General features: G+C 43.2%; 1 protein-coding gene across 1 annotated transcript in view; it reads left to right on the top strand.

Annotated features, from left to right (window-relative positions):
* Nucleotides 1–12,244, top strand: part of MAP3K15 (mitogen-activated protein kinase kinase kinase 15) — a 118,898-nt gene that overhangs the window by 37,246 nt on the left and 69,408 nt on the right. The window contains 4 exon segments of the mRNA XM_032475658.1: nt 3,431–3,589; nt 3,592–3,629; nt 6,770–6,938; nt 8,952–9,058. Of these exon segments, the coding sequence (XP_032331549.1) occupies nt 3,431–3,589; nt 3,592–3,629; nt 6,770–6,938; nt 8,952–9,058 (473 nt within the window).

Here is a 12,244-nt window from a genome sequence, read left to right as displayed (position 1 = left end):
GTGCAGCCTCTGATGTCACTCCTCGGAAGGTGTAGCCTTGGGCATGTACACGGCCACCCTAACCCTCCCATCCCCGCCCAGGGATGACAGTGGTTATAGCTGGGCTCTCTTGGACTCTGTTTTCCCCCAGTTTCCCTGTCAAGTTTCTGACTCATCTTCCCCTACTGATACTACATCCGGTTGTTAGTCTCCCCTTGTTGTTAGCCGGTTGCTTTATTGTTTTTGACAACGCCCTGAGATACAAGTGTTCCACAGTCCGATACCATTAACACTGGGCTCCTTTGCAGGAGTAGTTTTTAAGGCTGGTCTTTAAGGTTTACTCTGACCTCAGGAAAGCCTTCATAGCTTTCTCTTCCCCTGTTTCTCTTTGTTAAACTTCTATCTGGTCTACCGTTCACCTGTTGCAATCATACCGCTACCAGCCTCCTCTTAATTTTCTGCCACGAAAATCTCCATCGTTTTTGACAGTGCCCATAGGTCTGCACTTCCCCGTGCTATGTTCCATGTAAAGTCAGCCCCCTTAGCGAGAGCTGCAGAGCTCTCTGTTCTTACATCATGCCGCTACCCCTAAGCAGAGCCTCTGCACCACCGATCCAGACCTAGGGAGGGGGTAGCAGCCTGCCTGTATCACAATGAGACCCTGCTCTGAGTGAGGTGCCGGGCAGGGGGAGCAGCCCCTGGTCTCCTGAGCTAGCCTCTCCTGGCGTGGAACCTACGCCCTATTTGAGCTGGGACATAAACCATCAGGGCTCAGTATTCTCGGCCTGCTTCACCTAGGGTAGAGCTTCCGCCCCGCAAGGGGAACTGGGTGGAGAAATGGAGCCCTGGTCTTTCTGACCACACTTGCCTGGAGGAGGGCTTCTGCCGCACAGGACTGTGGTGATTGAGCATGCTGGTGGCCTGGCCTTCCCAGGGAGGAACTGTCACTGGACTGGAGGTTGGGGGTGAGAGGGGAGCCCCGACTTCTAGGCTGTACCCATCCAGAGTAGAACCGTCACTAGAGGGTAAGGGGAAGAGCAGGATAGAGCTCAAATGCTAGACTCACTGCTCTTACCGAGATTGGATGGATTTTCTTGAATAAATGTTCCTCCCATAGCTGTATGCTCTTAAAACAATTTATAGAGGCTTTAAGTGATTTTTTTTAAAATATTTTTTTTTACCAGTTATGGTTGTTTCTGAGGGGAGAGCTCGGCACTAGTCCAGTCTTATTCTAACTTCGTGAAAATAGCGAACTTCATTTCTTCAAAGATAATTTTTACCTTCTGGATTTCACTGACTCACACAGCTCTTTTCTCCCTTAGTCTGAACTGGGAAATCTTTTGCCGTGAACTCAACCTATTTCTGGTGGAAGAACAACCAGTTTAACTTCTGAGTGTATAAATAGCATTTCATTTAATTTACTTCAGCAACATAGTTTTCTTGTTCTAGATGAGGGAGAAATTCGTCTCTAACCTACCAGAACCTTACTTTGCTGGGCAATTTGAGTTTGTCTTTGAGAATTTGAAGATACTCTCAAGGAGGGGAGAGTCTTTGTTCCTCTGATGTAGGCCATGCCCAGCGATTGCTGGGACGTAGCCACGAGCCTTCTTCCTTCTTTACCGAGGTGTCACCAACACACCCAACATTCTGCCACTTCTATTGATAAGACACTGTCATTTGTAGTTTGACATGTTTAACAACAGCATCTGGTGCTCACAGGGACAGTGTCCAGCTGCTATTTTGCAGCAGGTTAAGTACTTTCATAAAACGTAGTACCAGAAATAATGAAACATCAGGTAATTAGGTTTATTTATTTTTAGAGGAAGTACTGGGGTTTGAACCCAGGACCTCAAGATCAGAAAGCTTAGTGTTAGACAAGGGTTGGCCCACCACTGGATTTTGTATAACCAGTGATTTTACACTGGTTTGTACATTTTTAAATGATTGGAAAAGAATCAGCAGATGAAGAATATTTCAGGACGTGTAAAAAGATGAAATTCACATTTGTGGCCATAAATAAAGTTTTATTGGGACACAGCCATGCTCATGTGTTTACATGTTGTCTACAGCTGCTTTCATGCTGCAACAGAAACTGTATGGCCCACAGAACCAAAAATATTTACCATCTGGCTTTTTACAAAAAACGTTTGCTGACACAGTCTAAAATATGTTTGACTAGAGCAGCACTAGTCATTTTTGCTTAACAAAATATTTTAGGGCCTAAAGACATGTATAGACAGGGCTAGAGATACCCTAGAAGGTGCAAAAGGGAGAATTTCAAGGCAGTTATTTACATCTTAAATTTACGTAGAAAGAAGAATGCCACCTGTGTTTCTGCAAGCACATCTTATTCAAAAGGAAAACTTTAAAATGTCTGTCACATACGTATTTGAAACTAGTTCCCCAATGTGGTAAGTTTTCCCAGGACTTCTGTTTGATTGGAGATTGTGGCATTGTGACACTTTCCTCTGTGATGAATGAATTTCTTTTTTAATTTAGAAGAAGCTGTATTGCTGATTTGACTTCTCATTCTTGGTGAAAGTATGCATGCCAAAGTTATGTCTGCATCCTGCCAAAATAGCTAAATAACTCCATTAGTTTAGTTTAGTTTAAAAAATTAGAGGAAAGCAATCAGATGAATTACTTCTGACATCATGTAAATTCTTTAACATTTAGTAAAGAGGTAGGAATTTAAAAGTCTGAAATTCTAACCTAGTTGCTTTTTATGACAGTACAGACAGAAGATTGACTATGACAGAAGAATGTCGTATAAGAACTTATTTTAGTCCTCCAGACAGGCTAAAAACTGGGTTGGCTTAATGCTCTTTAAAAGTAGTGTTTACGCTTCACAAAGGATCACGAGTCATAGTCAAGTTGTAATTCCTCCATAGGGAAAAGAAACTGTTTTACCTGAGCATTATTTGTCAATAAAAATTTTACAACAGATCCTTTTTTTCAAAACATCTCTGAGACTAATTTTATTTATTAATATCTGCTTCCTGCCAAACAGTTTTTACCCAACAAAGTTTATAAATAGTTCAACTGTGGTTAAATTATCAAATAACAAGGCCTTTCCATCTGTGCTGAAAGAAAGAAAATAAGCCTTTACATTGTAATCCTTGGTTATCAATGGGCTCACGTTCCCTCTTATGGCGGGGCAGGGCAAGTAATGAAATGATGTGATTTCTGAGACTGAAAACCCCAAAATCTCTGCTGATGAAGTTCAGAGACAGAGATCAGTTCAGCATTTGAAACCAAATTTTTGTCAGACGTCCATGTATTAGAGCTTGTGAAACTGAGCGGCTTCCTGTTTTGCGCCTGATAGATTCATAGTCATATTGTGCAAGTTGTTGCTCATCCTCTGGTCCCATCAGGGTTCCACCTGCCCAAATCCACGGTCATGCTTCTGCATCAATTATTTTGTGAAGCATTTTTATTTCTTGTTTTCCAGGCATCTAGTGGAAATTACTATTTCATCCTGGATGTTGTGACACCGTGCATTGATTATCTTTGCTACGAGAGTGATGCCTAGAGGCGTGCCTCAGGGTACATGCAGCCCAAGTGGGACACCATCCTGGGTCTGCTGTGAGTGTCCCTGGTGGACAGGTTTGGTTTACCAGCGTCCTCAAGGACATCCACGTGACCTCATGGTAATTCCCGTCAGACATCAACAACCCTGGGAGCTTTGTCAGAGTTTTCTCTTCACATCCATGGGGATGATGTACCCTTAAGGGACCATAGTGCCCAGAGGGTGGGGAACCCGGCCATTCATTTTTAAGTCAACCTGGAATCCGTTATCGTTCCGTACTACCTCACTAAGTTGGCTGTTTGGGTGTAGCCAAAAGAGAAAAAGACTGAAGTTGAGGTCAGGTTTGAGCCTGTATTTGGCCCCAACTCCCTGTGCAACCTTGGTAAGTGATAAATAACTTCTCTGGAGTTGTCTCATCTAGAAAATAAGGAACTTAAGTCATTGATTTTCTTCAGTGCTTTTAACTCTGAGGTTCCGTGTTTCAAGATCATTTCTGAACATGATTTCCTACCCACCCCCAACCCAGTCAGCTGTTGAGGTTGTTAAAGTGCATCAGCAAAGTCATTCCGACCGTAAGTTCTTGGGCTCTAAAATCTGTGATGCACTGAGTCAGGCTGAAGCCATCCTGACCTCATGGTATCCTGTGATGTGTTCTTTGTAGATTTATGTTGGAGAAGGTGTGAAGTACGAATTCAAGGGTTGACAGGTTTGGGTTTGAATCCCAGCTTAGGGGATTCCTCGTCATGTAGCCTTGGAACAGTCTGCTCACCTCTTTGAGCCTCAGTGCTCAAGAAACCAGTCCTTAAAATGTTCTTTTAAAGCTTAAAGGCAGAAAAATTATTCTACTCAACCAAAAGATCCAGTTATTTTGCCTGCAGCCAACTTAAAGGATTTACTCCTGAAAGTTATGTTATAAGGAGAGGGATTTGTCCTTCCAAAATGAATGAAAATCCGAAGCTTTGGCAGAACTGACTTCAGATGAAATGTACAGGACCTCACGTCCCTTTGGCTGGCGCAGTGGCTCCCTGAACCGTGGAGTGTTACAGCTGTAGGATTGATGTCCGGTGCGCGCTCGTTAACCGTCTGTTCCCCTTTTCTATCCTGTCACCTCTTCTGCGGACACAGGGTTTCTGCTACAGACTTTAATGGGAGAAGAAGACTGGAAACCCAGACACATGTGACTACATGCCAATGTAGAAAACAAATGGGGGAACCTTTCGTGGCACGTTCCTGGGAAGCCTCATTCAGTCACACTTTGCTAACTGTTGCCTGATTGTTCAGTGAACATTTTAGTGAAGCTCCGGGAGCAAACTCTCCCATATCGTCTTTTCAGGTTTGACAAGGAAGTAGGCTAGCTTAAGTCCGCTTGATGAGCAAGGTCTTTGCAAGAGGTGGACTCAAGTTTGTTTCTCATTCAGTTTTTTGTATGTTTCAGTAGGAAAACAACTCTTTTTATTTGGTTTAATTTCAAAGAACTTCAAATACCTGTTGGCTGATTGCATCCCTTGACCTACTAGGTACCTGGCAAGGGTTAGCGAGAGGGTTTATGGTGCTTATGGTTTAACACATCTGTAACGGGGATGGTGGATGAGTTTTCAGCTCAAGTGCCAACTTTGATAGATTGGTAAAAGCCACCCGGAGCCCTGTGCTGGAAATGGGTTTGAAGCCATTTCCAAGTTCACATTGATTAGCAGCATCTTTCCTGGTTTCCAGAGGGAGAAATGGCTGCATGTTTATTGCATATATGATGTCCCCAAGCCATACTTTATTCAGTGTTTTGTTTATTTACTTACAAGTTACCATTCTTACTAGGTTTCTTAGTTTATTAAAGCTATTTTTCAGAATTACATTTGAAAACAAGACTAAAGTGTAAATTTTTACTTGTCAGGCTAACCTAATAACACTTTAATAGCTTTGATGCCTTTTTATAGTCCACCAAATGGCCAATGGCTTTCACCCAGCTTAATGACTCATTTGATTAATCATAGAATTTTAAACATTAGTAGAATCTGCTAATTGGCTCATCATTTGGGTACTAAGCAATAGACAAATACGGAAATAAAAAAATTAAAGCAGTGCACTGATATTTTTACATCAGAGTGCTTGCTGTGGGGTGTCACTTCATTCTTGAAGTGTTAATTGAGATCTTATTTTAAGCATTGGACCAGGCTGTGTACTGTATACACTTTTGGGGGGCATCGTTTAAAAACTATTCAAAGTGAGTAACATTTGTTATTCTTATGTGTTGTTTCTCCTTCTCTGAAGACTAGTATTTAATTGAACTTACTCTTTTTTTTTAGTAAACAAACTCATTTTACTTTCTACAGTTAAATTATTTCAGCTACTTAATGGGTTGATAGTATTACAGCTTGGCAATGCCTAGTCTCCATAAAAAAAATTACTGGGAAAGTGGGCAATTTAAATTAATCTATGGTCATTGTAAGTTGGCCTCCTTGTACCAAATTAGGTCATTTTTAAAGATTTTAAACCAAGTACCAGATCCTAGCATTGGTTCTCTGAGAGGCTATGGTGAGACATTCCAGTGTGGATTTAAACTGCTTTATGTGTTGTCATCCATCCATGTTATTATCCAGATGCCCAGATGAGGGAAGTTATGTTTTACATTAGAAAAGCATTCTGGTTGTTGAAAATGACAAGGAGAGTGGCGGGTAAAGGCAGAGGTTGTCTGTAAGGGTCCAGGCACGGCTTCTTGGATTGCTGGTGGACACGTCCAGATTCTGGCTCTCAACCAAATGAAAAAGGCTTTATGATTATTCGCTGGGGACACCTGATACATATAGTTTAAAGAGGTTCTCATTTTACTCTGTTTCATGGCTTTGGAGTTTTGTTCAGCTTTTGAAAATTTCTCAATAGTGGGGGAAATTACTGTTCAAGTAAGGTACCTTCTTGGCCTCTGAGTTTGAAAATACCAGAGGAAGGGAAGAGGGGTGGGGTGGATAGCAAGGCCTCTGTGTCATCCAAATACATGCAAATACATATGGGATCAACTTTGAAAATATTTTCTAAGTCGAAATGAACTGATTTTTCTTTGTTACTGTTGAGTGGTTAGTTTCTGCAAAATGTGACTCACAAGTAGGACGTGTCTCCTGTTGGCTGATGCAGGGAGGCTCAGGCCCAGGCGAGGCTCCCATGTGTTAGCCTGTCATGTCGATGAGAACCGAGTTGGTTTCAGCTGCTAGAGTAAACAGAGTCCTGGATGCATGTGAATGCAACTAGAGGTTTTCCTATTTCCCTCTCCAGTGTCTATTACAAAGAAACCTTGTTAAATGACATCCAGAGAGCCAGAGAGAAATACCAGGGTGATGAACTGGTGAAGGAGCTGGCTCGGATCAAACTCTGCCTGGATAATACTGAGGTTCTGACCGCAGACATTGTCATTAATTTACTGCTGTCCTACCGCGATATCCAGGTATGAAATATGTTTAGCTGAGGCTAATGCATGCTGAGTTCTTCCTTGACATGGGGAATTCCTTCTGTGAAGTGCTCTTACACTTGGTGTGTGGTTAGGTAGCTATTCTGTAGATACAATAGGAATGTGGGTAGGTCATAGGTCACTTAGCATACCTGTTGTGGTGGAAATATTGGAGAGGGTTTTGTCATATCAGAAGGTTGCTCCAACAAAATCTCATTGACAGTACTCCTCGATAAAAGGATCTCAGAATTGAGCAGTTTATGTGCACTTTGTGCTAGGCATTGTTCCAAGCCCTTTGCAAATTGTAATTCACTTAATCCCCTTCACAAGCCTACGGGGTGTATACTCTGATTATCCCCAGTTTACAAATGCAGAGCATGAGACACAGAGAAGTTAAGTCACTTGCCTAAGGTCACTCAGCAGTTGGCAAAGTCAAAATTCAAACTGAAGCAGCCAGCTCTGTTGCCCTTGCTCTTAACTCCTCTGCTCTGCAGCTTCCTCTAGGCCGTTGTCACTTCCTTCTTTGTTTACCACCACTTATTAGTGAAAGGGAGAGCAGAGGCATGTCCAGGGCCCAGAAAATGCAGGTGTTTATTCTAAGACAAGTGACAGAGACTTCTGGAGAGTTCTTGAGGCAGGATTTGTGGAATATGGTACCAGGGAGGAAATGAGTCATTTCCTCCCTCCAAGTTTAGTGCCGTGGAGCCATTTCTAAGGATGTCTTGCCTTCCTTTCCTTTGGAGGAACGCAGGGCAATGCACGTAACCTGCAGAGTTCTACAAAGCCATACTAGAGGTTGTTGGCCACGAGTCTTTAAACGAGTGAGGCTTCCATTTATGACCTGAACCAAGAACAGAATCACCCACTTAAGGAACTCATGCCCCTAGTGATAAACAGATGCATCTAATTGATTTTAATAGCAGGTGCTATTAGGAATTATGACAATGATTAAATTGTGCCCCATGCAACAAGAGAATGGGAATGAACTTTTTTGAAGTCTTTCTTCCATTGGGCTGCAGGCTTCCTTCTGTTTCACGCATCTCTCCTATTTATAATTTTCCGTTGGTGGAACTGTCAGGCTCAAGGGTGATTTGGAAGCTTCTTGAAATACTCTGCTTTCCCTTTCCTTGGGCAGCAGCATCAAGGTATAAAGCCATTAAAGAGGCATGAGAGTTCAGTGGGAAGTCCTCATCTGCTAACTGTGGCCGGCTGTCAACGAGTTGGCCAGGAACAGTGATTCTAAGCCTGGCTGAAAGAGTAGCAGATGGCTCTGCTCAGAGCGGACACAGCTCAGACAGACACGGTAGCCATTTTTCCCTGGGTAATTATGTAGTTTAGAGCTGTTGTTGTCAAGCAGGGGACATGTGGCAGTGTCTGGAGACATTTTTGGTTGTCACAACTCAGGAGGGAGGGGGAGATGCTGCTGGCATCTAGTGGGTCAAGGCCACGGACGCTGCTGACCATCCTGTGATGCACGGCACAGCCCTCACCATAAAGAAGGGTCCAGCCCCCGATATCAGCAGTGCCAAGGTTGAGAGACTCAGGTTTAGATGAATTTGATTGTTTCTGAAAAATAGGAAGGACTGAGATGTTTCCTCCCTTTATGTGGCAAATGCCTGAAAGATTTCTTATATATTTATGTCCAGTTCATTTTAGCCCACAGCCCTGCTGGTGGTGTTGACTCTCTTGCACTCAAAATGTCATAGCTTTTTCCTAGCTGCTGGATCATTTGCCTTCTTTTGTTGGCTTTGAATCTCACTTCCTTCCCTTGGTCCTTTTGTGGCCTCTGATAGTGTGGATTCTTTCTCTGTCTTCTCTTTCATGCATCTTGTTGGTTTTTTTTTTTTTTTTTAAATCTCATTGCTGTTCTCTCAAGAGCCTTAACTTCACTAAGTGCTGTCTGTAGGGAGAGGCTTGTATTTAAATGCTGGTCTCATGTTTGTAACTGTTCAAGAAAATCTGTGAAGAGCGGTGTTTCCTCTTTCTCATCTCGGGACCTCTTGCCAACAGGACTACGATGCTATAGTGAAGCTGGTAGAAACACTGGAAACCCTGCCGACATGTGATTTGGCCGACCAGCACAATATTAAATTCCACTATGCATTTGCACTGAATAGGTAAGAATGATAATGTACGTATAGAGTTTTGAAACCTGCTACCTGTTAAATTCTGTTTCCCTCTTTCATTCAACCCTCACTGAATATGAGCCAGATCATGAGCTGGAATGCCAAGGTTATGAAAATGGGTAAGGCATGGTCTTAGTCTTCAGGGAGTTTGTCTTTGGAACATATATTCTAGCTGTGAGGCCAGACATGTAACTAAATCCCTACAGCTCATAGTGATAGACATCCTCATGAACATCGAGGCATAGTGGAGGGAGGAAGTCATTCTCCTTAGGGGATTTAAAGAAGCTTCTCTGGGGTCTTTTGGGCTGGGTTTTGAAGACATAGTAAGAGTTGCTCCATGAGTGGGAGAGAGTGCAGGATGGGGGTGGTGAAAAGGCCATTCTGCTCGGCCAGAAGTGTGAATGTAGAGTTCTTCGTGTGCAGTGTGCCTTCAGGAAACATCCGGGGCGCAAGATGTAGGTGAAGCAAATGCATGCAGTGAGGCAGAGTGTGGAGGGTGGGACTGTGTCTTGGAAGGACCTTGTATACACGTATAAGGAGCTGAGAATAACCTGGAGACTGGTGGGGTGGGGAGGGTGGGGCTACTTTAAACAACAGAACTCACATTGTGTGATGGGGAATGAGGGTGCTGCCTTTTTGTAATAGTATAATCTGAACTTTGAAATACAAATTAAGGGGCTAGGTAGAGTATGTGAGACTTGGAAATTCCTACCTGGAGACAATGAGTCTCAAAAGCTATTGCCAGGGGCATCAGCTAAGATGCTGTAGCAAAGAGACCCCAAATGCAATGATTTAAATAAGATTGAAATTTCTCTTTCACATAGTCTAGAGGTGAGTGGACCAGTTAGTGGTGCATAGCACTGTTCCAGGAGTTGTTCAAGGACCTAACTTCTGTCCATTTTGTAGCTCTTTCATTCCCGAGACTGTCATCCTCTTCTAGTTGAAGCTAGGTCACTGCTACTCTGTGTTCCAGCCTAATGAAAGGAGTAAAGAGTAGAAGCCCAGGGCAAGCAACTGCCTTTAAAGCAAGTAGAATTTGCGCAGGCCACTTCTACTTACATTCCAATGATGAGAGCATAGTCACATGACCACATCTAGCTGTAAGGGAAGCTGGGAAATGTAGTCTCGAGATGAGTGGCCATGTGCCCATCCAAATTCAACTACTGTGGATTTGGAGGATAACTAGGGGTTTGCCATATCGAATCTCACAAAATCCCAGCTGCGTAAATGTCTTAGTCCTACAGTCACCCTTCCTCCTCTGATAATATATAGGAAGAGGGGTAGCATTATGTGAACATGGTGAGAACCAGGCCCAGATAGCCTTTCCGCTGGGCCTGACCTCTGCCGGGGCTAGGAACTGGTCATGCTTGAATCATAACAGCAAAAAACTCTGGGAGGGTTTCAAATGTGGCTTGAGAAGCAAAGCTCTGGCACCTCCCTAGCAACCTTCCTCCACGGCCAGCGTCTTCCACAGGGGATGAATAAAGTAAGGGTTGGCAGTGACATGAGTCATAGGACTCTTGTGTCTGATTTCTCACAGGCTTTGTTTTGCTACAGCAGCTGGATTAGGCTGCAGACTGTAGACCTGCCACTGGCAGCCTCTGTGGGACAGCAACAACACAGAACCCCACGGCTCCAGGATTCTTGTAATGCCTGTGAGGCCGCATCTCTGTTTCATACTGAAGTTTGTAAAATGCACAGACAGTGAAGTGCATAGGTCTTCATACAAATTGATGAGTTTTAGAAATAGATATACACATGTAAACAAAATATGAAATATTTCCACCCCAAGCTCCGAAAATTCTCTTATGCCCCTTTGCAGATAGTCCCCACCCCTCCATAGGCAGCCACTATTGCAACCTCTGTCTCCATAAATGAGTTTTTCCTGTCCTTAGTCTTTGTGTAGGTGAAATCACACGGTATGTACTCTTTTGTGTCTGGCTTCTTTCACTCAGCATCGTGTTTGTGAGGTTCGTCCATGCTGTTGGATGTGGTTGGTTCGTTCTCCTTGCTGTGGAGTTTTTCGTTATATGGATATTCCACAACTAATGATCTGTTTTCCTACCAATAGACCTTTCGGTCGTTTCTAGCTTGGGGATACTAAGAACAGTGCTGCTGTGAACATTCTTGCACATGATATTTGCACACATATGGACATATTTCTGTTGGGTACGTAGCACATGCGTGTGTCCTGCTGTACTAGACACTGACAAACTGTGGTGGTCAGGATTTTGATTCCTTTTTGAGGGGAGGCTTCATGGTCTCTGTGAAAATGTGCCTCATCTCTCCACAGTCGTCCTTAAACTCAGCATCCCAGGGCAAGGAGTGTTGGGAAGGGCATCTTCCTTAAGCCTGAAAAAAAAGTCCTGTAACTCTGTTCCTCCAGAGGAGTGTGTTCAGCTTTTATTTGTACTTAATTATACTTGATTGATCCTTGACTCAAGGATAAAATGAGTTATCACTGGTGAATTTTCTAGAAGAATGCCTGGCACACTAATGCTATTTTAAAAAATAGTTTGTTAGATTAAAAAAAAGAAAGCCATTTAAGTCACTCACCACCAAGTCTTTTCCCAGACCAAGGAGAGGTAACTGTTGTCAAACAGAATGAAATAATCTGATTACCTTCCACTCAAAGTAATAAAAGAATGAAATATGTTTTGAAATAAAGAGTCAGTATCTAAGAGAAGTGGGTGTGGCAGGATGAAGTGATCCCCGGATGATATGTGTTTCCCATTTGGAAGCAGAATGGCTGGGATTGTTCCCCAGAGAGCCCCCTTTCTCTCTGATGATGGGTCTTTTCCTTCTGGTCCGATGGTCCTCTGTTAGACAGTGGTTCTCTTCACTGCCAGGAAGATAATCACCACAAATACATTTTGAGGCCAGGCTAGCTCCTTCAATGCCAAGAACCTTATTTTCTCGAACCACAGAGGGATTTCCTGTAGCGTGGCAATGTTTGCTTCATTTATACATGCAGTCAGATCCTGGATTTCGTGTCTTCGCTCTAGGGATAACTTGGCCAGCTGTCAGTGTAGCCGCAGTAGGATTTGGCATTATGCACATTTCTGAGAAAGTCGACGGAGATCACCATGTGCCTATAAAGAGCAACATAGTGATGGACAGATAATGAATTTTCCTGCATTAGAGTTGACGTTTAACTCCTAGGAAGTGGAGCAAATC

The sequence above is a fragment of the Camelus ferus genome, chromosome X (genome assembly GCF_009834535.1).
Source record: "Camelus ferus isolate YT-003-E chromosome X, BCGSAC_Cfer_1.0, whole genome shotgun sequence".
NCBI classification, from domain to species: Eukaryota; Metazoa; Chordata; class Mammalia; order Artiodactyla; family Camelidae; genus Camelus; species Camelus ferus.
The sequence above is the reverse complement of the archived record's forward strand: the minus strand, read 5'-3'. Positions and strand labels throughout refer to the sequence as shown.